This window comes from Rhincodon typus, chromosome 5, assembly GCF_021869965.1.
Source record: "Rhincodon typus isolate 14 chromosome 5, sRhiTyp1.1, whole genome shotgun sequence".
Classification (NCBI taxonomy): Eukaryota; Metazoa; Chordata; class Chondrichthyes; order Orectolobiformes; family Rhincodontidae; genus Rhincodon; species Rhincodon typus.
Window position 1 is genome coordinate 87,917,065 of NC_063336.1, and position 26,787 is coordinate 87,943,851.

Below are 26,787 nucleotides of genomic sequence, written 5' to 3' on the forward strand. Positions count from 1 at the left end.
ATGGCCTCTTAGAGCTGAAGGAATGCAAGTATGGCTTGTAGTATTAAACCTGGACAGGAAGCATAATATTTCCTTCAGTTCTGTCATCGGCATCAAAATTTTACCAACACTGCTCAGTTTTCATCTGTCCTCATTTCTTAATGCTGCCAATTCCACCGCTGACAGCATTCTCTCTGCAGGGATGATTTGACCTTTAAATACCTGTTTCATATCTTTCAGATTATCTTGTTGCTTTCTTCTTCAAGTCTAAATGCCACTATTGGATACAGCACCAACTTTACTGAAATAATTTAATTGCAGATCAAAACCAAGAAACACATGATGAAGAATTGTCCAGACTTACGAATCACCACAGATATAATCTCATACAAAAAAAAAGCAAATTGCGAGAATGTTTTTGGATCTTACTTTGTTCCAACCTCTTCTGCCTTGCCCACGACCTCTACGGCCTTCACCATGGGAGGCTGCAAGCTCCCGCTCATATTCCTTCTTCATTTTGTTTTGCTCAAATCTTTTCGCCATTGTCAGAAGCTCTTCAGGAACAGGCTGCACATGAAAAGCCCACATCTTACACAATTGAATTCAGCTACAGAGCTGAACCTATAAAATAGTCTTACACCCTGAAATAAGTTCCACATTCTCACCTCTCCGAGTGAAGACTTTTGTTCTGAACACCTTGTTTTATCTGTTAATAACCGCCTTACACACCTAGTCCTTTAATTCACAGACTGGTGGGGGCACCTCTCAAACTTTATCAACCCTTTCCACAACTTTAAAAATCTCCATTAGGTCACTCTTCAGCCTTCTCTTGTAAAGCCCCAAGCTATGAGCCTGAGTCCATGAACACCCTAAGACAATGGATCTGTCGACTTCAGGTCATTTTGCCTGAACACAGCTAGGTTATTTTATATCAGCACTGCGCCATTACCTTGAGGGCTCTTTTCCATTTCTGCATTATCGGGAATTACACAGTCCCATCTGAAGGTTTTTCCACTAGTTCATTTTCCAAAGGCTTGGGTACAGGAGATATTCTCAAGCTCAAGCCAGGACTCCCACAACAGAAATCTCTCTCTGAATTTTCCCAATCTTGAAGTTATGAACCATTTAACCCCCACTTTTCAGTTGACTTTCATCCAATTGCACAATCTACACCCGCTCCTTCTGTTGAGATGTTATATTAGTATTTCACTGGTTAGCTCTAGTCTAAGGCTCCATGAGAACTGCAGAAACGTACCTGACATGCTCGTTCAAGAATTGCAATCAACTCTGCAGCAAATCTCCAGTCATTCCTTGTGACAAGGGTTATTGCTGATCCCACACGACTGAAACAGAACACAGTATGTTGACAACAAATCCTTAAGTTGACAGAGAAGCAAACTGTACATTTACAAAGAAGTTATAACTTGCCTGCTACCAGCATAAGCAAACAGGAGAAAGCCAGTTGTTCTATCTTCTACTCAAAGGGGACAAAATAGAGTTGGGGTGGTGATTTCCACACTGACAACCTTCTGGGCCATGTGTGGAGTGAAGGAATTGTACTGCTAACACAAGGACAGATTACAGCTGCACCCAAGATGGGAAAGTTTTGTTGTACAATGCTGTAAATGGAGATGGTTTTATTCTTGACTCTGAATCAAAGTTCCTGATTAAAGTCCCACTCCAGCACTTGATGCCCATGGAAGGTGCATTTCATAACCTGGCCAAACAACTTGCATATGATGTTAACAAATGCCAATGGTAGGTCATTAAGAGCAGGAGAAACTCCTGGTCAGTGATGTAACAGAAAGAAATTAGAAAGATGTAGTTATCTATAGCTCCAGGCTACAACAAGCACTTGGGGAGGGGGGTAATGAAAGACACTTCCTTCAGAAGCACCATTGTTACAACCCTCCTACGACTTGCATACCTCCACTAGCTGAAAGAAGGATGGCAGAATAAAAGAGAATGAGCTAATGGGTAAAGAAAGAAGATTTGAAGATGTTGGTTGTCTCAAGTCAGTGTTACCCTTTTTGTTCTTACAAATGTTTTGAAGACCAGCAATTTCAAAACTGCCTAAAATTACAGATCTTACCAAAGTTATAAACTGTAATGCACGGAGGGAGTTAAGAGCAATGATGTGGCAGATAGAGTTCAAGGCAGTTACAAGTTCAGTAACAGGGTCCCTCTTTTAGGTGCACATATCAAGAACATGCAGGAGGGCATCAGTCAGGTACAGATACTGGTATATCACTCCTGACTTAAATGAGCCTTCACTGGCTTCGGACAGCAACCAAAGCAAAGGGATAAATTAATGAGATAATTTTAGAATTGTCCATGGATTTTCTGACATTTCTCACATTTGGACAATTATTCACCTAGAAAATATCATATCATTAGGGGAAGGATCAATAACAATATTTGAAAAAGTGAACTATGCAGGCAATTAGCACTTGAAGTTGTGCAGTCTTCTGAGAGAGACAGCTACATGGATACACAGTCTAAGTTATTAAAGCTATGAAAAGGTTTACCATGTTGCAATTGGGAAAGGTTTTTCTATCTTATCTATTTTAAGGAAGTGCAGGGGTTTTATCCTCTGGCAAGTATTCATCCCTTGAACCAACATCAAAGAAAGCAAATCACCTCAGCATTATCTCGTTGCTGTTTGCTGGTATTTGTGCAAATTAGCTGCCACTTTCCTACATTTCAAAGTGGCTACACAAGAGACAGCAGGTGAAATATTCGTTACAATATTCCAAAATTCCCTGAACAGGAAAGGTTCCAGTGGATTGTAAAAATGCTAATGTGACGCCTCTATTCAAAAAGGGAGTGAGGTAACATGTGGGAAATTATAGACCAGTTAGTTTAATATCTGTTGTTGACAGTGTTAGAATCAATTATCAAGAAAGCAATATCAGAACATTTGGAAAGTCAAAACGCTGTTTCTCAGAGACAGCATGGTTTTGTGAAGGGCAAATCATGTTTGACTAATTTGCTAGAGTTCTTCAAAGATGTAACATGCAAAGTGGATAATGGGGATCCTGTAGATGTAATATATCTGGACTTCTGGAAGGTGTTTGATAAGGTCCTGCACAAAAAGTTAATTCACAAGGTTGGATCATATGGCATTAGGGGTAATCTACTACCTTGGACAGAAGACAAAGAGTGGGGATAAATAGGTTTTTTTCTGGATGGCAAGAAGTAACAAGTGGGGTGCCACAGGATTCGGTCCTTGAAGCCCAGCTATTTACAATCTACATTAACGACTTGGATACAGGGATAGAAGGCTCTGTAGTCAAATTTGTGGACGACACAAAAATAGGCGGGATGGTATATTCCAATGAGGAAATAAGAACCTTACAAATGGATATCAATAGGTTAGAAGAGTGGGCCAAAATGTGGCAGATGGAGTTTAGTGTGGATAAGTGTGAGGTCATACATTTTGGTCAGAAAAATGGGAAGGCAACCTATTATCTAAATGCAGCCAGACATCAGGGTACTCTGGTGCAGAGGGGTCTGGGTGTCCTCATTCATGAGTCATAGAAAATAGCATGCAGGTACAGCAGATAATAAAGAAAGTGAATGGAATGTTGGCTTTTACAGCTAAAGGCATAGAATATAAAGGTAAGGAAGTATTGTTGCAACTATACAAGGCACTGGGGAGACTGCACTTGGAATATTATGCACAGTTTTGGTCTCCTTATTTGAGGAAGGATGTGGTGGCATTGGATGCAGTTCAGAGGTGGTTCACTAGATTGATCCCAGAGATGAGGGGTTTGTTGTTTGAAGAGAGATTGAACAGTTTAGGCCTATACTGTCTGGAATTAAGAAGAATAAGAGGAGATCAAATTAAGGTATCCAAGATGATAAAAGGTATATATAAAATAGACATGGGACGGATGCTCTCTCTAGGATGAAAGGTCATTGTTTTAGGATAAGGGGTAGCAAATCTAAAACAGAACTGAGGAGAAATTATTTCTCCCAAAGGGTGAAGAAGTGAAGGCAGGAAAATGGAGGTACGGAGCATATCAGCCATAATCGAACGGTGGAGCAGACTTTGATGGGCTGAATGGCCTAATTCTGCCCCTATTTCTTATGAATTTATGAACTTATGAAAGATGTTGCAAAAAGGCAGCAGTGGGTCAGGCAATAAAGGCTTCCTGCAATAATACTGCTAAGGTTTACAGAATACAAAGGGGATAAGGAGAACACATGTAGAGCAGTGCGAGAGATGCCACCTCTTTCAAAAGTGTGAAAAGTGTAAAAAGTGTCGAAGACCTGTATTTATATATCACTGTTCATGATGATAGAATGTTCCAAAGTTCTTTATATCCAACAAGTATTTTTAAATTGTAGTCACTGTTGCAGGTTAGGAAGCCCAGTAACCAATTTTCTCTAAAACAATAACAAATAAATACTTTCTATTGTGATTTTGATTGAGGTATTAAAAAGAATTAGCCACGAAATCACTGATAAGTCACTGACTTTTTTTCAAAATCATGCTTTCGGATTTTCTACATCCATCTGAGAGGTCAGCATCTATGACAATACAGCACACAGAGTATAAGTGGTGAACAACTGAAGTAAATGCATATACAGCAGGGAGGCAGCAGAGATGTAGACAGTGTCACAGTTGAAAGACATGGGATCAATGCATACCCTGCTCTCCCAGTTCTCCCGATTCTGTGTACATACTCTTCTATGTTGCGGGGAAAGTCGAAGTTGAACACGTGTGAGACATCATGCACATCCAGTCCACGAGATGCAAGATCAGTAGCAATAAGAATCCGAACTCTCCCTGGAGAGCAAAGAGGTTTGCATTTATTTTCAAAACTTACAGTAACATTTGCATCTTTGCTGTAAACCAAACCATTCCTTATTTTAAGTATACTGTAATTCAATTTCTGAATTTCTGAAATTCAGGAACAACTTGTAGATTATACTGGGGCTGGAAGGAGTACGCATGTCAGTCACACTGTGAAGCAGATGGAGGAGTATACAGCAGGTCACCATCACTGTGAAGCAGGCTGGGAGAGTGGATCGGTGTTAGAAGGGCAGCTGGAGCTAAGAACCAGGGGCAGATAGCCTCTTCAACCTGTCAAAGCTGAAGCATGAAATCACAGGAAACTAGGTAGGCATTGGTGGAAATTTCTTTTGATTGGTCAAGTGGTTTAAATCATGAGAGGATATTACAGCTGAACAGTCAGTGAGGAAATTCATTTCTAACATCCAATTTAATTAAATTAATTAAAATAGAGATCGTGGGACATGCAACGTGTTGCAGCTGTAATAAGTGGGGGTTAATGGATCCTGTGTGATCAATGGTGACCATATTTGCAGGAAGCATTGGCTGTTTAGGGAACTTCAGCTCAGAGCTGATGAACTGGTGTCCAAACTGCGGACACGGCGACACTTCAGGCAATGGGGAGACTTACTTTGACACTGTGTCTTAGGAGACAGCAAGACCTAAAACACTAATTACACCAAATTTGGTTTATTTTCAAGGACAGGAAGGTGTGACTGAGAGTGGGACAGGTATGAGATCCAGAATTTAGCCTTTGGAGGAGCCTCAATTAGAGCCATCGACTTATAGGTTCTTACTCCCAGTGTGAATGAGGGCACAGATCACACAGCAGTGTTAATAAAACTATCAGTGTAGTGGTGAGTAGCGCTGTAGGTACAATAGCTAATGGTGTGGAATCAGTTTGGACGGAAATAAGAAAGTGTCAGGGAAAGAAGTCATGGGTGGGAGTTGTCTAAAGGTCCCCAAAAAGTATGAATTTAAAAAAAATGGAAGCATGCAAGAAGCACACCATCGCTTGTCATGGGTAAATTTTATTTCCAGATAAAAATAAATCAGATGAGCAGGGGGAACAAGAAAGATGAATTTCTTGAGAACATCTAGGATTCTTCCTTAGCTTAGTATGTTGCAGAACCTATCCAGGAACAGGCTATTTCAGATCTAGTAACGTGTAATAAGGTAGGATTAATAAGAAATCTCATAGTTGAGGATCCTCTAGGGAGTAGCAATCACAACATACTAGAATTTCAAATTCAGTTTGAGGGACAGCAACTGGGTATCAAACCAGTATGCTCCAGTTAAATAAGGGCAATTACAGAAATACGAAGAAAATGTGGTCTAAATCAAACTAGGAAAATAGACCAAGGGGAAGGTCAGTAGATGAGCAGTGGCAGGCATTTAAGCAGATATTTCACAATTCTCAGCAAAGTTTATTCTGATCAAAAAGGACTGGATGAGAAGGATGAACTACCCATTGTTAACAAAGGCCATTAACAACAGTATTCAATCAAAAACTAAGACATACAAAGTAGCAAAAACTAATGGTAGGCCAGAGTTTTGGGATTTTTCTTTTTGGGAATGACCAGTGGATAACTAAAAGCTGATAAAAATGGAAAAAATGATTATGAAGTAAACTGTCAAGAAGTATCAAATCAAACAGCAAGAGCTTCTACAGGGAATTCAAAACAACTATCTAAAGTGGGTGTGGAACCCTGAAAAGAAGTGACTGGAACATTGAGAATGGGAAATAGGGTAATGGCAGATAATTTAGACCAATAATATGCATCAATCTTCATGGTAAACACTACAAACATTCCAAAAATAACAGCTAGGCAAGGTGCAAATGGAAGGAAATATACTGTAACAATCTATATGATGAGGGACAAAGTATTTGACAAACTAATGGGACTGAAGGAAGAAAAGTTGCCTGGACCTGATGGACTCCATCCAAGGGTATTATGGGAAGTGGCTAAAGAGATAGAGGAAGTATTGGTCAAAATATTTGAGAATTCAAAAGGATTCCGGGCGAGTTCCAGAGGATTGGAAAAACCACTAATGTGAACTACCCTTTCTCAAGGAGGGAGAGAGACAGAAAGCAGGGAACTATAGGCTACTTAGGCTTACATCTGTCATTGGGATATTGTCACAATCTATTATTAAGGAAGAAATGGTAGGACATTTAGACATGCTTGTCACAAGTTTTGTGGAAAGGAAATGGTGTCTGACAGATTTGCTAGAGTTCTTTGAGAATATAACAAGCAGAGTTGATAAAGGGAAACCAATAGATTTGATGTATTTAGATTTTCAGAAAAAAATCAATAGGGTTCCTTATAAAAAATTATTGCACAAAGGCAGAAATGGAATGGATGGTTGGAAAGATGTAACTAGTGGAGTGCCAGAGGTATCAGTCCTTGAGCTGCAATCATTTACGATCTATACTAATGACCGAGGTGCGAGCAGAGCGTGATGTGTCTGAATTTGTTGACTGTATTAAAATTGATGGGAGGACATGTTGCTATGAGGACTTAGGAATTTGCAAGGGGATGTAGGAAGGTTGAATGAGTGGGCAAAAACCAGGCAGATGGAGTTGAAAAACGTGGGGTCATGCATTTTGGTAGGAAGAATCAAAAGGCAGACTATTGTTTAAATGGAGAGAAAAGCAGAGAAAACAGGAGCAGAAGGAAGCCATTCGACCTTTGAGCCTGCTCTGCCATTCAAAATGATCATGGCTGATCATCCAACTCAGTACCCTGTTCCCACTCTCTTCCCGTACCCTTTGATCCTTTTAGTCCTAACAACTATTATTAATATCTCCTTGAAAACATACAATAGTTTGGCCTCAGTCGCTTTCTGTGATCGAGGATTCCAGAGGCTCACCTCTTTTGGCGAACAAATTTCATCTTATCTCAGGCCTGAATAGCCTAGCCAAGATCCTTAGAATGTGACTCCTGGATCTGGCCTCTCCAGTCAGCAAGAACATCCTTCCTACATGTACCCATAAGAACTAGGGAAAACAGTAGGCCGTGTGGCTTCTTGAGCCTGCTCTGCCATTCAATAAGATCGTGGCTGATCCAACTTTCCTCACATCCACTTTCCTGACCTTTCCCATAACACCTGATTCTCCCACAGATCAAAAATCTATCAATCTCAGTCTTAAATATACACAAGGGCTCTGTCCCCACAGGTCTCTGTGCCAAGAAATTTCAAAGACTCTCAACCCTCAGAAGAAATTCCTCCTCATATCCGTCTTAAATTGGCACACCTTTATTTGGAGGCTATGCTCGCTCAGCATTTTCCCTGTCAAGCCCCTTAAAAATCCTATATGTTTCAATGAGATCACCTCTCATTCTTCTAACCTCCAATAAGTAGGGCCCCAAGCTCTTTAGCCTTTTCAGCATCTTAGTGAATCTTCTCTGAACTATCTCCAATGAAATGATATTAAATAAAGGGATCAAAACTGCTCACAGTACTCCTGATGTGATCTCACCAACATCTTGTACAGTTGCCATAAGACTTCCCTACTCAAACTTCAACCCCCCTTAAAATAAGGATCAATATTCCATGAGTCCTCCTGATTACGTTTTGCACCTGTGTGTTAAGTCTTGTGTTTCGTGCACAAGTATCCCCAAGTCCCTTTATGTTACACCTTTCTGCAGTTTCTTTCTATTTAAATAATACTGTGCTTTTGTTCTTCCTTTAAAATGAACAACTTTGCATTTTCCCATATCACACTCCATTTGCCTTTATCAGTCACAGCATAGATGATGAGCAGGGAGGCTATGTTGAGCTGTATAAAACTTCAGTTATGCCATAGCTGGAGTAGTGTGTGCAGTTCTGGTCACCACACTATAGGAAGGATGCGGTTGCACTGGAGGTGGGAGGATATCACCAGGATATTACCTAGGGTGGCGCAGTATAGCTACAAATTCAAGATGGATAAGCTCTAGTTGTTTTCCTTAAAGCAGATAAGGCAGAGAGGGGACCAGTGTAAAGTATATACTATTATGATGGGTATGCACAGGGTGGTTAGAAAGCAGCCTAAGGGTTAATAACTATGGGGCATAATTTTAAGGTGAAAGGCAGGAGGTTTACAGGAGGTTTAAGGAAAAGCTTTTTCAACCAGAGGATGGTAGGGGTCTGGAATGTATTGCCTGGGAGGTAGCTGATACAGGAAACCAAAACCTTTAAAAAAGTACTAGGATGAGCACTTGAAATGTCATAACATTCAAGGCTATGGGCCAAGTGCTGGTATAGATGTAGAGTAGTTTTTGTTAATGCAGACTCAATAGACCAAAAGGCCTCTTTATACTGTATAATTCTGAGATTCTAGGTACAGCAAGTAATTTAAAAAGCAAACGGAATTTTGACCTTTATTAGTTGGAGTTTGGAACTGAACAAGAGGGAAATTGTATTAAAACTGTATAAGGTGTTGGTGAGGAGGCCACACCAGCTGGAGTACTGCGTGTAGTGTTGGACACGTAGGATATACTGGCATTGGAGGCAGTTCCAAAGAGATTCACTAAGGCTGCTTTCTGGGAGGAAGGGCCGACTTACTAAGAATGGCTGAACAGGTTCAGCCTTTATTCATTATTTGATTATAGGAGTTGGGATGTCATGTTGCGGCTGTATAGGACATTAGTTAGGCCACTTTTGGAATCTGGTCTCCCTGCTACATGAAGAATGTTGTTAAACTTGAAAGGGTGCAGACAAGATTTACAAGGATGTTGCCAGGGTTGGAGGGTTTGAGCGATAGGGAGAGGCTGAATATGCTGGGACTATTTTCCCTGGAGCATCAGAGGCCGAGGGGTGACCTTATAGAGGCTCATAAAATCATGAGAGGCATGGATAGGGTGAACGGTCAAGGTCTTTCACGAGGGTAGAGGAGTCCGGAATTAGATGACATAGGTTTAAGGTGACACTAGATTTAAAAGGGACCTAAGGGGCAGCATCTTCACGCAGAGGGTGGTGCATGTATGGAATGAGCTGCCAGAGGAAGTGATGGAGGCTGGTACAATTACAACATTTAAAAGGCATCTGGATGGGTACATGAATAGGAAGGGTTTAGAGGGATATGGGCCAAATGCTGGCAAATGGGACTAGATTAATTTAGGATATCTGGTCAGCATGGACGAATTGGACCGAAGGGTCTGTTTCTGTGCTGTACAGATCTATGACCCTATTTAGAAGAATGACAGAGTAGATGTTAGGGACATATTTCCATGAGTGAAGGAGTCTTGATATAGGGGACATATTACTCAAGGAGGGGACACTTCTTTAAATCTGATTTAAAGATGCAAAGGAATTTCTTCTCTCAGAGGGTACTGAATGTCTACAATTCTTGACCCAAAGGGTTCTGAAGGATAGATCGCTGAAAGGATTGAAAGAGAAGCTGGATAGATTTCTGAAATGTGGAACTGTTGAATGCAATGAGGAACTGGCATGAAAGAAAAGTCATGACTTGGGCCAATCAGCCAAGATTTTATTGAGTAGCAGGAAGTGCTCGAGGGGCTGAATGGCCTAATTCTTGCTCCTATTTCTTATGTTGCTTGCATAACATCAATGCATTTTACAGGGGTAGGCGATGGCCCAGTGGTATTATTGCTAGACAATTAATCCAGAGACCAAGATAATGTTCTGGGGACCTGGGTTTGAACCCAGCCGTGGCAAATGGGTGGGATTGGAATTCAACAAAAATCTGGAAATAAGAATCTAATGTTGACTGTGAATTGCCTGATTTTCAGGGAAAAACCCATCTGGTTCACTCGTGTCCTTTGGGAAGGAAACTGCCATCCTTACCTGGTCTGGCCTACATGTCACTCCAGACCTACAGCAATGTGGCTGACTCTTAACTGCCCTCTGGGCAATTAGGGATGGGTAATAAATGCTTGTCCAGCCAGTGACACCCTCATCCATGAATCAATAAAAACAAAGACACTGCTGGCATGGACATTAGCCTATTCACTGTCCACATATCCATCTGGCAACACTGTTTATGATATGAATTCATCATCTTTCTCATGCAATTGACGAGAAGGACAGAAGAACATGGATTTTCCCAGATTGCTGAATTCCCACAGCAAAAAAGCACAATGGATTGATCATGTGACTTTATGAACTCCCTATTACTCGTGTGTAATTCATGATATTTTTATTCCATACCAATCGTCAATATCCAATTTTTTTTTCAGTCTATATGCGACAGGATGGCTGCTGGGTGTAACTACGGCTAACCACTCACCAACTAGCTCATGACCCTGATTAAAGAGTAACATCATGGTGGTGTGGGTGGGGAGATGGCCTAGACAGGGGTGAGTAAGCACTGTTGAAAAGAGGTTGGTTCAACTTCAAATGGGCACAGGAAAGGATCAAAATCAGCCACCTGCAGCACAGCTTGTGGTGAGGACTAAAGAAAGTACTGTGGCATTCCTGGAATTTAAGTGGAGAATGTTTCTACTTCACAACACTGGATATCGGAAGGGCAGTTTAATAATTCAGAGACAGTGGAGAGATCAACGGAGGTGATGGTGGGGAAGAGCTGGGTGTTCTCAATATACACATGGGATCTCATGTTTACAGGTGGTGTTGCTGAGGGGTAGCATGTAGATGAGAAAGAGGGGTGTGTGGGGTAGAGGTAATCATGGTCAAGTGGGAAGTCATTTCAGGGGATTCCCTGGGTCCACGCGGATAACTAAGAATAGATCTCATGGGAGAACAGACTGATCTTGACTTCAGAGGTAGTGTTGCATTGATTTACCAGAATGATACCTGGATGCCAAAAGTTAGATTATGAAGAGAGATTACATAAACTGGGATAAAAGCTAAACAATGTGGGCTGCATGAGCCACTCCTGCTTCTCCTTCTTATATTCTTCAACCACAGACAAAATCTTTCACTACATTTTCATCCTGAGGTTCAAGTTCAATGAAGAGTCCAAGAGGGAATGCTAGGAACAGCAGCAGGCATACCTAAAAGGGAGGTTGACAACTTGGTGCAACTACAACACAGACTGTTTGCATGCCAAGCAGTAGAAGTAGCAAGCGATAGATCTAACGATTCCATAACCAATCCATCAGATCGAAGCTGTGTGGAGGGGAGGTGCTGGCTCTGGGAGGCAGTGGCAAAACAGTTATATCAGTGCACTAGTAATCAAGAACCTCAGGTTAATGTTCTAGGGGTACAGGTTCAATTCCCATGGCAGATGGTGAAATTTGAATTCAATAAAAGTGGAATAAAAAAAATCTAGTCAAATGGTGAGCATGTTGACCGGCATTTAAACCGATCCTTTAGGAGAGGAAATGTGTCGTCCTTACCAGGTTTAGCATACATGTGGCTGCCGACCCGTAACAATGAGGTTGACCCTTAACTGTATGATAGGTAATGAATGCTGTCCATCTACATTCCAAGAACAAATTTTAAAAAAACAGCCCCACCACATCAAGTAGTGTATGGTTGAGGCTCCACAGATATCCCCATTCTCAAAAATGTGGGAGCCCAGCACATCAGTGCAAAATTCAAGCTGTAGCATTTACAATAATCTTTAATCGGAAGTGCTGAATAGATGACCCATCTCGGCCTCTTTCTGAAATTCCCAGCATCACAGATGCTGATTTTCAACCAATTCAATTCACTCCAGTTGATATCAAGAACATGCTGGAGGCACTGGATACTACAAAAGCTATGGGCTTTGACAACACTGACAATAGTACTGAAAACTCATGCTTTAGAATTAGTTGTGCCCTGAAAGCAAACAGTTCCTACACAGTAACAACACTGTAATCTAACTCAACAATTTGAAAACTGACTAGGTATGATCTGTTAAAAACAATAGCAGGACAAGCTCAAACTGAGAAACTAAAGCCTCATCAGACTAATCTCGATCAAAGGATGGAGGGGTTGTTGGCAGTGCTATCAAACATCTCTTGGAAAGAAACCACCTGATTAGTGACACTCCATTTTGGACTGACCAGGGCTACTTGACTTCTGAAATAAAAAAACTGAAAGAACTGTGGATGCTGTAAATCAGGAACAAAAACAAAGTTGCTGGGAAAGCTCAGCAGATCTGGCAGCATCTGTGAAGGAAAAAAAAAAGAGTTAATGTTTCACCGGATCCGAAACGTTAACTCTGTTTTTTCCTTCATAGATGCTGCCAGGCCTGCTGAGCTTTTCCAGCAACTTTGTTTTTGTACTTGACTCCTGAGCTCATTACAGCCTCGGTCTGAACATGAACAAAACAGCTGTACACCAGAGGCAAGGTGAGGTGAGAATGACCGCCTTTGACATCAAGACCACATTTGATTGATTGTGGCATCATGAAGCCCTGGCAAATTTGAAGGCAATTGTGAGCAGGGTAAAACTCTTCATTGGTTGGAATCATACCTAGCCCAAAGGAAAATGATTGTAGCTTTTGGAAGCTAATTATCACAGTCCCAATACACCACTGTCTGAGATCCCTAGGGGACTGTCCTAGGCTCAAACATCTTTAGCTGCTTCTCTAACTCCTCCTCTCTACCATAAGGTCAGAAGTGGAAACATTTCCCAATGAATGCAATGTTCAGCATCAGTTACAATTTGTCAGATACTGAAAGAGTCCGCGCTCAAGTGCAGCAAGACTTGGAGAACGTTCATGCTTGGGCTGGTAAGCTGGAAGTAACATGAACCTGCAAGTTCCTCTCCAAGTTACACAACATCCTGTCTATTCTCTCAAATCCTGGAATTCCCTCCCTACAGCACTATCTACACCCCAAGGGCTACAGTGGTTCCAAAAGGCAGCTTAGCACCACCTTCTCAAAGGCTTTAGGGGTAGATAATAAGTGCTGGTGTAGTTAACAGCGGACACATTCTATGAACAGATTTAAAAAAACACACTGCCCCTATTTTCAATATGCTCCTACTTTGTAATATCCCAGCAGCCCCTTTCAATCTGATATCTTCAGTGTCTTCTGGAACTCTGATCAAACTGTTTGACTGCAGTCTCTCTCAAACTGCTTATTAAATTCGGTTAACAACCGTTGTCCTAAGTTTCTAGTGGGTCATAACTGTAAATGTGCATTTTGACCAAATAAAAACAGGTTGTTTTGTGATACTTATTACCCAGGAGAGTAATTACATCACTAAAATAATTGTGTGCAATTTTCTTTGAATCTTTTTTAAAAGAATTAGTCATGGAAATATTAAGACAATAAAAAGGTCATTTGACTGCCTGGGGTGGTTAAAGACAGAAAGTCATGTGATTAAACTTCCAGGAACACACCTGACCAGAGATGTCAATGCTCAGTCACTTTCTTAAATGCTCCTCTCACTCAACCACAGATGCCTGATTTCCAGGATGATTGAGGAAGAGGCTCTGTGCTGAAACTGTGTGCAAGAGACAGTGAGAAATAGCTAAAAGCTACCAAGTATTTGAAGAGCACACAATGGCTCAAATTTCCAAATGCCCCATATGTTTTTAAAAATTGATATTAAACTGTTCCAGGAACTGGTTACAAAAATCCCCCTTTGCGGTACCTTCCTTAAAATCTTCCAGGGCCTGCTCTCGATCGCATTGCTCCCGGTCACCATGAAGAGACTGCACTGGGATCCCTTGCAGGCTGAAATCACTCGACAAGTCATCAGCTCTACAGGGCACAAACAATATTCAATTAGTCACCTTCCATAAGTTTTCAGACTAAAATAAGGAAACCTCCTCTCCAAGCAGTTCCCCTGTGTCCCCAAACAGTGGGGGACCATCAAATATTGACGAATACTTGCTGCAGAAATTTGCTGTCTCATGCTCATCATCTTCCACACCATCAAATACTATTTATTAAACCGTTATATACTACACACACACACACACCAGTGCAGAAACAGGCCATCTGGCCCAACAAGTCCACACTGACTCTCTGAAGAGCATCCCACCCAGACCCATCTCCCTACCATTTCCCTGTATCCCTACACTTCCCATGGCTAATGCACCTAACCTATACATCCCTGAACACTACGGGCAATGTAGCATTGCCAATCAACCCAACCTGCACATGTTGGACTATGGAAGGAAACTGGAGCACCCAGCAGAAACCCACGCAGACATGGGGAGAACGTGCAAACTCCACACAGTTACCCAAGGGTGGAATTGAACCCGGATCCCTGGTGCCGTGAGGCAGCAGTACTAATTACTGAGCTACTGCTGTTTAAGCAGCCGCAGGTTGCACTGGTTCTGTACATTTTTCCAAGTCACAATTTAGATAGGCATTCAGAGGTTGCCAAAAAATGCTTTTTGGCAGAGTTTGTGGAAGATTAGAGCATGTTCCTGACTCATGTAATGTCAGAAAATAAAAATCAGAAACTAAAGGGTTAATTAAGATTCAGATTGAATGGGACATTCTTATGAAACCACAAAGCAGCCTGAAATGTTTAGATTTCCAACCATCTGGCTAATCCTCTCCCGGATACTGAGAATTGTTTTGGAGGAGGCAAGCACACAATCAGCTTGATTAACGTAATATTGTGAGTTGAGTCATCTAACCAGTTGGACTTTGATTCAGCTGAAACAAAACACTTTTGCACGATTTCCTTTAGTATTTCCCACCACACCGAACCGGATCATAAAACTTGGTATAGAACACTGACATTCATACTGTGACTTTAAACATAGAAAGGAGTCCTAAGACCCTTCATCAAAATGGAATCAAATTAAAAGATGACATCAAGCTTGAGGAGATTGGAGGACAAACATCCTGGTTGCAGAGCTAGATTTTAAGAAGTATCTTAACAGAGGCAAGAGAAATACAATGGCGATGAGATTTAGGGAGATAATTCCAGAGTTTAGGTCCTGGTCAGCCAAAGGCAATATTGCCAATGGCTGGCTAAAGGGAAATGGGATGCATAAGAAACAGAATTAAAGAAATAAAAAGTTCTACTTTGGGGGGTGTTGCATGGGGTGTTAGAGATAGAAGTGACAAGGACCAGATCATCAGGGGATATCAGCTAGAAGGGTGTGAAGGATGGGAGTACCAAATCAAAGACATTGTTGTACAGTAAGTGGATGTGGTGTGAGTTAGGATACTCACAACAGTCTTGGATGAGTGCAAATTCATTAAGTACAGCTGAGGATAGGTGACTGTCTGAGCACTGAATTAGTCAAAATGACAAACATACGGATGAAGGTTTCAGCAACAGATGAGCCAAATTAGGGATGGAGACAGACAATGTCACAGATATGGAAATAATGATGGAGAGGTGTGGGTCAGAAGTGCAATTTGACATCAACTAGGGCACCAATATTGCAAATAATCTGGTTTAATCCGAGGTAGGAATGGGATCAGGTGATGACAGAATGAAGGATGCATCAGGACCGAAGATAATGTCATTGCTCTTCCCCATGTTTAGCTCGAGGAAGTAACAGTTAATTAAAAACTGCACGTTAGACAAGCAGACAGAACACAGTTGGCAGGATTGAGAGGCGGCAGTGAGGTACAACTGAGAATCATTAGTATTCATGTGGAAGGTGATCCCATGTCTGAGAATAACATCAGAGAGGCACAACACGTAGACTAGAAAGTGATAACATTACACTATCAACGCAATTATAAAAATTTAATTTAACACTGTAAAGGACAGGTTGATGGGCTGAAGAGTTTTCCCCTTTCCATGCCCTGTATCATTTCATACAGAACTCCAATGAATGACTGGCTTACATCTTGCTCAATCAGAATCTAAAGCAATTCTCATTCTATAGTTATACTAAAATTAAACTGAAACCTTCCTACACAATACCATTGCAAGTCCAGAAACAAAGCAGAATTCAAGTTGACGGACATAGTAAATAACAGCGGGTTTTATGTGAGAATTTATCAACTTTGATGTGACTAGACAAGGAAAATCAAATTTAGACAGAGACCTTTACGCTGATTGTGTTTGACGAGGAAGGGTGGGAAGAGTCTTGTGCTCAAGGCTGGTGTAGTGTGGTTGGATGTGGGCCTGGTTTCCCCGCTGTAGACTTAATGTGAAGCAGCAATAGAACACTCTTCCACTGTGCTAGAAGCACTTCCATACAGAAGTCAAGCTAATGATTTGCAAAAAACCATCATTCAGTAAAGATTGATTTGTGTTTACATTTGAAAGAATTCTCTTTACAGCTCTATCTTTATCACTGGTCATCCTTTGCAGTCAAATCTGCTGGCCAGAAATACCTTAACTTATACAGAATCTTAGAGCACAGAAGATGTCCATCATTCAGTCATTTTACCTCTGGGGGCTCTTTGATAGAACTACTCAATCTGTCCACTCCCCTCTTCTTTCTCCATAACCCTACAGAATTTTGTTTTAAAGTACTTAATCCTATCCCCTTTTGAAAGTTACTATTCAGTCAAATATTTGATTTTAAAAATATCCTTCAGATTTGTTTTGGGGTAACTGGGTGCTCTGTTGAGATGGCACTTGTTGCCATCATTGTTGTATCACAGCTGTAGTTGTAATACAACAATTCTAGGACTCACCACTATGCTGCTGGGACTAAGTCAACAAAGTGTTTTAAAATAAAAGGAAATAAGTCAGGAATCAACCTGTACGTGGAAAACCAGACAACTCATCCAGCTCCCAACGTAATGAGGTGAATTCCCCTATGTGTCCTGGCCAATGCTTATTCTTCAGCCAAAATGACCAGCAGATTATCTGGTCATCAGCATATTGTTGTTGTGGGACTGAGAGTGTAAATTAGCTGCCACATTTCCTCCAGCACAACTAAGTAAACTACAAAAGTATTTAATTCCACAAACATTCACTCCCTTTACCACCAATGTTCAGGAGAAGAGGTGTATACTATCTACAAGATGCACTGCAGAAATTCATCATAAATGCTCAGACTACACCTTCCAAACCTACGACCACTTCCATCTAGAAGGACAAGGGCAACAGATATCTGGCAACACCATTCCTGAAAGCCCTCCAACTCGCTCACCATCTTGACTTGGAAACACATTGCTGCTTGTTCACTGTCGCTGGGTCAAAATCCTGGAATTCCCTCCCTGACGGCCTTGTGGGTCAACCCATAGCAGGTGGACTGCAGCAGTTCAAGAAAGCAGCTGTTCAAGAAAGCAGCTCAATACCAACTTCTCAAGGGCAACTAGAGGCGGGCAATAAATACTGACTGGCCAGTCAGCAATGCTCACGCTCCAAGAATGGGCAAACAAAAAAAATTGTCTGTGAAAGATTTTGGGACGTCCTAAGGTACTGAACAGCACTATACAAATCCAAGACTTCCTTTCTTTCTGTAATCGGACTTCAATTTCTCTAAATCCTGAGCTAGACTACTGCATGACAGAGTTTCAGGTACTGCTCCTTTAAAGAGCAATAAGACTTCCTGATAAAATATACCAAGGTAGCAACATAATTGCCATGTGCTTAATATCTCTCACTTTGCATCCATTAGTTCACTGCGATAATCTCAGCTTTTGAAACCTTTCAGATCGTCAGTAAAACTAAATGAAGAAAATTGGACTAAGTACACCTCCATTAACGTAGTTTGCACTCAACATACGTGAGCTTTCTTCCCACAAAGATGATGACTTTGTCTTCGGGACTCATGGACTCAATGAAGTGAAGTGTGTAGCTTCTTTTCTCTTCTTCAGGGATAACTAGTACATGCTGTTCCACCGTTTCCACTGCCTGAGAAAAACATTATGAATTTTCTTCCTACAAGCACTCTTCTGCTGTGTCGTAGAAACACATTCAGTGTGGCGAATTAGTTATAGAATTAACACCTTATCTATTTAGGATATTGGGTAGATTTAGCAAAGCTACACCCACAACATGAAGGAAGTACAAGTTGCACTGCTACTACATTCTACAGCATTTCCTTTTGCCATGTTTTCCCCCAGGATTGTTGAATTTACACATATTCCTATTCCCTAAAACAGGAGCATTCAAACCAGAAGACCGTTCAGCTTCACCATTTAATTAGAACATGATTGATCGGCAACTCAGATCCATTTATCGGACTCTGCTCCATACCTTTCCATCCTTACAAAAATCTATCGATCCTTAGTCTTGGAAACTCCAACTCCCATCAGCTTTCTGGAGGAAGAGAGTTTCAGATTTCCACTACGCTGCATGAAGTAGTATTTCTGATACCATTTCTCACCGGCCAACCTGTAATTTTAAGTATGTGCCCCCTTATCCAGGACTCTTTGCTACCAGGGGAAAACACCTTCTCTCAAATGTTGTTGAATCACTTCATCAATTCAATCAGACAACCCAGAATCTTCCAAATCAAGGGAATACTATCCCAATCTGCCCCACTTGCCCTCATACCAGGGTAATATAATCTTTCAAATCCCTCTGTCCTGTTTGTTATCACCTTGTGCTATTCCAAAATAATGTGTCAATGCATGATTGAAGTAGTTGGAGCAATTCTGTCAAAATGCCTGTTTGCCCTAACTCTACATGACAGTTTTCCCACTGATTGAGTGTTAATTACTGCTGGCTTTAAAATCACCCATTAGACCTGCTCTTTAAATCATTTTTAACCTTCTGAAAATTTTAGCTGCATTCAAATATGTTAAGTGAACTCTTGAATTCTCCTGCACACCCTAAGCTAATTTAACAAACCAAACTACCAAAATCCTCAATTTAAAAGTGCAACATACTTGTACAATAACCTGCTGCACAAAATACATTACAGTAACATTCTGAACACGTTCAACAGCTTGCAAACGAAACCAAATAATCTGCCTTTACTCACTGCTAAATCCAGTGTTCCTACATAAACCATCATCGGATTCTTCAGATATGATTTTGCTAATCTCCGAACCCCATCAGGCCATGTTGCACTGCAGAGAGAGAAGAAAGAGTTAACAACATATACTGGTGCTCACTGCTGAGCATTCAACTTGTTCCTTGCAAAGTGCTCCAAGGCTGATTCCAGACCACGTAGGACCCTATCTGTAAGTATGGAACTGTTCACTTATGATCTCTCTTTACCCTACCCTGCTTCACAGTGTTCCTGAAAAGATGTTGACTTGACTCTGGGTCATTCCACATACAGTGCTCAATGCCGGGGTACAGTACGAAATATAAATAATCAACTCCCCAACTCCTCTGCCTATGGAATGAGCTGTGCAATCAGGAAATGGGAGCACAAATGAAACTACTTCAGCTCCTGTTGGTAGCAGGGACAGTGCTGACAATCAGGAGCTGGACCCTGTTGTCATTAACCTCCCCTCCAAACTCTAACCTGGAACTGAACCAATTGTACAATGTCTGTCAATGAATAGTCCTTGATCAATTAACTGGTTTTAACAGATTACTTGGGGTGATGAATAAATCAGTTAGCCCTTTTCAACCTGGTCATAATGGTCTGTCTATCAGGTCGTATGTCCAAAAGAATCTTCATAATCTGAGGTTCAAATCCCATATCCAGCATTCGATCTGCCTCATCCAATACCTGTTTAAAGGAAGAAGCAACACAATAAGCAGGAAAATAACAATATTAATCAAAACCAGTTATTTTCTGATCAAATGACTAGAAATAATTTTACTTCTTTGTCACTGTAGTGTAACAATCTCCAAACCAGAATGTTTAAGAATCAAAGTTTAAGGGTTTATTGGACATGACAATGAGCAACTGGAGGCAAGTGGAACATTGAGATAACAAGGTGTAGAGCTGGATGAACACAGCAGGCCAAGCAGCATCATAGGAGCAGGAAGGCTGACGTTTCGGGCCTAGACCCTTCATCAGAAATGGGGGAGGGGAAGGGGGTTCTGAAATAAATAGGGAGAGAGGGGGAGGCGGATAGAAGATGGATAGAGGAGAAGATAGGTGGAGAGGAAACAGACAGGTCAAAGAGGCGCGGATGGAGCCAGTAAAGGTGAATGTAGGTGGGGAGTTAGGGAGGGGATAGGTCAGTCCAGGGAGGACGGACAGGCCAAGGGAGCGGGATGAGGTTAGTAGGTAGGAGATGGGGGTGCGGTTGAGGTGGGAGGAGGGGATAGGTGGGAGGAAGAATAGGTTTCTCCAGCGTCTGCAGTTCCTACTATCTCTGATGCAAGTGGAACATTACTGGCCCATTGCAAAAACAGCCTGTTTTGGCTGGGGGTGGTGGGGGTGGGGAGAGGTGTTGCGGAGGAGAGCTGGGAACCATTCCTTTATGCAGTTAACACAGCTCTTGGAGACGTTGTGTTTTGTGCACAATGGAATGTCTGGAAAAGCACAGGAAGTACTATGAAATGGTGATATCAGTACGTAATGTTAAATTCAGAATAGGATTAACATCAGGGACTTTATCCCACTTGTTGGACTTTCCCCATTAGCCTGGGGTTCGTGAGACCGGTGCCATGCAATCTGAGATAGTGCCACTGTTGCCAATTCCCCAATGGCCAAAAGGCAGTAAGACTCATTATTTGTATTTCTATTATGGACCTTAAGCTAATAGATTTGCTCATTCATCTGTATTTATACTAAACAGATTAAGCTAATAAATTTGCTATGTATTGAAGTGCCATATCTTCTTGCATTCATTTGGATCAGATCTTAAAAGGAACCCGGCAGGTACTTTCATCCTAACAATACACAGCACTCCGAGCAGGGTCTGAGCAAAATGTTCAAGAAGGAGGATACTGTGTATCACAGAATGCAAGAGAACCAGTTGGCTGGGCTGGGGCTCCTGCAGTTTTTTTGGAAGCAGGGGGTGGGATTTCGAGCAAAATCTCAAGGAGCACTGTCTGAAGGAAGTCAGTTTCTGAAAGCAAACCAAGGGTGTCGCTCAAATGAGGTGGATTAAAGGAGGTGAACGGTATATTTTGGCCACAGCAGGACAACAGAAGGGTGCGCTGCCGGAGTGGCTTGGACTGCTCAGGACAGAGCAGATAAAGCGGAGAAGAAGCAGACTAGTAGAGCACGCAGTCCAGCACAACAAGCAGGCAAACCGGAGACAGAGATGGACAATGAGCCCTTTGATATAGTCATTCCACTTTTAAAGAGGAAGGTACACACTGTTTCAAAAGGGTGGTAGATACTGAATTAATTGTGTGGAGCTATGGGGTGTAGTCACAATAGTTTGGACAACTGAAAGTTAGCTACGCACGGCAGCTACAAGTCCTCAGAGAAGGATCTCAGAGTTGCTCCGACAGGCAGGACTTGACCAAAAAGCCAGGCTAGTGTATCGGTTGTTGAATAAAAGGTAACAAATCTTTTCTGTCTGATTTCTGCTGGTTCTGGAATGCAAGTCATTGGATGTGAAATTATTTCTACATCTCACTCTTGCTACAAGTAAAGGATAAGCATAAAGTTAAAACTGAGGGATTCGTGATACAGAAGTATTGTCCTACTTCTGAGTCAGGAGGCCTGGATTCAAGTCCCTGAGCTGTGTATTACTGTCCCCGAATAGGTTCATTACAAAATATCTAAAGTTAAAAGTAAGATTGGAAGGAAGTGTCCACAAGTTGTAGCAGAGAGAGGGAGCAAGAGAGAGAGTCAGTCCAGCTTTTGTGCTTGATTAAGGCAATAAATCTCTGTCTGGATGTGAATTCTTTGAGTGTCAATGGTGAACTGTTAACCCTTTGTGGTCTGGTTCATGTGTTTTTATTTGATCGCTGCCAAAATACTGTCTTGCGTCAGTTATGTGTTTTTCGTCCCCAGTGTTCAAGATCTGGCAAGGCTTTGAATTTAGTTTATATTTTGAGAGTGTACAGTGATGTGACAGCGTAGTGTGTGTTTGGAACATGTATGGTTGAGTTAATGTCCCTTTTAAGGAATGATCAGTAATTTGTAAAGAACCTGCTACGAAACGTTCATTTTGGAATGAATTTAAGGGCTTGGTGAAAATTTACCTCTTGCAATTGGTTGTACTCATACAAAACCAATGATGAAAGGAAATTAAGCTCAATAGCATAACTTACTTCCTCTTTCCTTAAAACACTGCACTGCCTGTGTTGTATTTAGTTCAAGGAGACAGTTCTAGTTAAACAGTAAATTTCAAAATCTTTATGATTGAATTACTGAGTTTGGAATTTCATTTTCTGGTCAGACTGTACTCCAAATATTATTGTAATATATGAGTGAATCTTTAATTCTGGATAATAAGATTTGCTTTTAAATGTTTGTTAGTAAGAATTGGTATTCTACAAGTGGGGAAAATTGGAATTTTGGCAAGGTAATTCTTTTTGAACAGATTTTTCTGACAGCAAAGATCAAAACACACCAGACAGAAATCTGTGAACAGGCAGCAGCTGGGACTGTTATCTTGCAAGACAAGGCAGGTAACCTTAAGAATGTAGTGGATAGCACTTCCCTAAAAATACTCCATACCTGCGTAGTGAAACAAAGCCATTTGTAATGTCAACCATGAGTTGGAAAGACTAGACAAAAGGAGTAAGACCCTTAGACACAGCTAGAGAAAAGATCATCAAGTCTCTCTTCTCCCAGTAAAGTTAAAGAAGCTCTCTGTAAAAATTGGATTATATTCACAGAATTCCCAGTGCAGTTACAAGGGCAGCACCTCTTCTTCGTCTATCCTTATGTCTTTGATTGAGTTGAGGAATTCTTGGGCTGAGTGGATCCAGGTTTTCAAGGATAATGGATATCCAAAAAACTGGGTCAGAAGATGCCTGCATGAACAACATCAGGAAGATACTACATGCCCCGACACACTCATCACACTACCCTACATCAGGAACACATCGGAACTCACCACAAGACTCCTATGACTGCTGGGCATCAGAGTGGCACACAAGTGCATGTCAATCCTACAACAACTGCTCACCCGAACTAAAGACCCACTCCCCGCCATGGACAGGACCAATGTCATCTACAAGATCCCCTGCAGAGACTGTGAGAAACACTACATCGGACAAACAGGAAGGAAATTAACAACAAGGGCACATGAACACCAACTGGCTACAAAAAGACACGACCAATACTCACTCATCTGAATCCACATGGACAAGGAGAACCACCATTTCGACTGGGACAACACCAAAATCCTGGGATAAGCTAAGCAGAGACAGGCACGAGAATTCCTAGAAGCCTGGCACTCCACAAAGCATGCTATTAATAAACACATTGAACTCGACTCCATAAACATTGAACTATGAAGGAAAACCGGAAGTGAGGCAATCCATCTCAACAGACTCCAGAGTTTAAAAACCAGGGGGAAAACACACAGATGCTTCATCAGAGGCTGCACTGAGGATGTTATCCAGCGTGGTAACGAAACGTCTGCGAAACAAGAAACCAGCTCGGCGAGCCAACCAACCTCAACACCCACAACCCAAGCTACAAATCTACTCCAAAACCTTAAATAGTCTTCAAAGAAAGAACTAGGAAAGTTAGAATAAGAAGAATTGTGACAAGGAAAAAGTGACACAGCATCAAATGGAACTGGGGATGACTCACCTTGGGTGTAGCTAAATGGAATAAATCCAATGAAATCAAACTGTAGATACAATTAAACAATAAAAAGTTTTCTTTTTGAAATGTATGCCCCCTTGCCAGTGAGTTTTTTCAAAAGGGAATTGAATTTGATGATTTGGTCACCAATCAGAACACAGGGACCAGGTGAGGAGGATACACAGGCACTCTCCACTGACATTTGATTTTCTGAAAGATTGCCTGCAAGTCAAAACTACATGGCACGATCTTGGGATGCCCATGTAACTGTGCAAAAGAGACTGTTACATCTGACGTAACAAACATGAGTGAATACATGGCAAAAGTGCACTGAATAACGGGTCTCAGATACGTACACCTACTTGATAAAATGGTTATTGTAGCCTGGAAGAGCACAGAGTTTAAATGATAAGGCATTGATATAATCCATAGAGAAACTGACTTTAAAACTATGGAAGCAGTATTAGTGAAAAGTAGATAAAACTAAAACAAAAAAAGGGTGATTGGCTATTATGTCAAAATGTTGCAGAGATGAAGGAACGTGGACTCTGGGTAGGAAGTTGAAATTGTCGTGCGCTGAGTGCAAGGTCCATCAGATGACACAGATTTATCCCATCTTCAGTGGTTGTATGGTACATGTACCGCAGTGATCAAACCAGGAGGTGAAACTATAAGGTGCTAGCACAGTTAGTGTGTGTGAGAGAAGGCTGAGCTAAGACTCGGGCAGTGGAAGAGAGTGGAGTAAGGGAACCCTGGGTAAAAAAAAGTGGGAAGCGAAAGCTGAAGGTAACTTCCATAGCAAGGAGCTGACTTCTAACAAGTGCTGCAGCCGGGCACATTCCAAGGTCCAGGACTACGTGCTGAGGGATGCACTAAAGTTTGGGGCAGTGGCCGCCAAGGTGTAGTGGGGAAAGACCACCATCTGAGGTTTTTCTGTCAAAGTTAAATGGGCATCCATTCAGTTATCAAATGTACTAAATTAGATTTTCATACAAGAAAGAAATGACTTGGACTTGTTTGCCGGATAAAGTCACACTCCAATGTTTGTTTATTTCTTCATATGCCACTGTCCAGAACCAAACTGCTTTAGTGACTGTGTATTTATATAAGAGGTATTTAATCATTTTTGTGGGAATGTGAGCATTGCTGGCTGGCTGGCATTTATTGTCCATTCCTAGTTTCCCTTGAGAAGGTGGGGGTGAGCTGCCTTCTTGAACCGCTGCAGCAGTCCACCTGTTCAAGAAGGTAGCTCACCATCACCTCCTCAAGGGCAACTAGGGTCAGGCAATAAGTGTTGGCCAATGATGCCCAAGTCCCACAAAAATGAATAATAAGAAAAATTTCAGTATGGACACAAGATACTGAACTATAGCAACACAGTCACTGCTGGGTTGAGCACTTCATTACTGGCAAGGGTAACATATCATATTGACAGGTGGAACCATACATTTGAACTTGCTAACTTTTGAAATTCCATTCTCTATTTCTGAGGGGAACTGCCCAGATATACTCGTCTTGCTGAAATAACACCTTCCTACCAGTGATGGCAGGATGTACACCTGAATCAGTACACTTGCAGCTTCAACAATAAAAGTGAACAGAGAATTTTACGATGGAAATATGAAATAGAAAGCCTAATTTTAAAACAAAGACTAGCAACTACATACAAGATGCACTGTCTCTTCTGTGCAACTTCAATTCACTGGATTCCAAGTATAAAAGTGACTGTTTGTGCTAATTCTTCATTCATAGGACCTGGGAGTTGCTGGTAAGGTCAATATTATTGCCTAGCCCCCAACTCAACTCTAGGTAGCAGCATGGACTGCTTTCTTGAAATGCCGCAGGTTTTATGGCATGTGTACTTGCAATGCGTTGTGAAAGGAAGGAGCTCCATGATTTTGATCCAGTGACCAGCGAAGCAATGGCAAAGTAGCTTGAAGTCAGGATAGTCAGAGATTGGAAGGAAACTTGTTTCCATGCACTTTCCCTTACTTTTGAGTTGTGGAGTTTTTATAGGTTGGGATGGTGCTGTTGAAGGAACCTTGATGAGTCGCTACAGTGCATCTTGTAGATGGTAGTGTAGGGACAGAATGCTTAAGGTGGGCACTGATCAGGAAGGCTGTTTTGCCATAAAAGATGTAAAGCTTCTTTGGTGTTGTTTGAGCCATATTCATCCAAGCAGTAGGAGAACATTCTATCACGTTTCGAATCAATGTCTTGTTGGAACATTTAAGAAGTGAAGAGAGGAGCTGCTCACTGCAAAACTCCCAGACTCAGACCTACTCTTGTAGCCAAACGTTTATATGAATGCTCCAGTTCAATTTCTGGTCAAAGATAATCCCTAGGATGTTGATTGCGGGGTATTGAACAATGGGATTGATTGTCAAGGGGAGATGGTCAGATTCTCCCTTGGTGGGGATGGTCATTGCCTAAATTGTGAGGTACGAATGTTACTTGCCACTTATCAGCCCAAGCCTGGATGTCGTTCAGGTCTTGCTGCATGTTATTATCTGAAGAATTGCCAATGGGACTGAGCAATCTTCTGTGAACATCCTCATACCTGACCTCATGCTGACATCAGGCCTAAGGCACTACCCTGAGGAACTCCTGTAGCAATCATCAAAAAGAGATTGACTAACCAAAATAT

General features: G+C 41.5%; 1 protein-coding gene across 1 annotated transcript in view; it reads right to left on the minus strand.

The window, feature by feature from the left end:
• ddx43 (DEAD (Asp-Glu-Ala-Asp) box polypeptide 43) overlaps positions 1-26,787 on the minus strand; it is a 63,765-nt gene that overhangs the window by 930 nt on the left and 36,048 nt on the right. Inside the window, exons 10-16 of the mRNA XM_048597285.1 lie at positions 20,098-20,198; positions 19,497-19,584; positions 18,294-18,421; positions 14,282-14,391; positions 4,636-4,774; positions 1,235-1,322; positions 409-546 (exon numbers count right to left, since the gene is read on the minus strand). Coding sequence (XP_048453242.1) covers positions 409-546; positions 1,235-1,322; positions 4,636-4,774; positions 14,282-14,391; positions 18,294-18,421; positions 19,497-19,584; positions 20,098-20,198 — 792 coding nt within the window. The remainder of the gene's footprint in view (positions 1-408; positions 547-1,234; positions 1,323-4,635; positions 4,775-14,281; positions 14,392-18,293; positions 18,422-19,496; positions 19,585-20,097; positions 20,199-26,787) is intronic.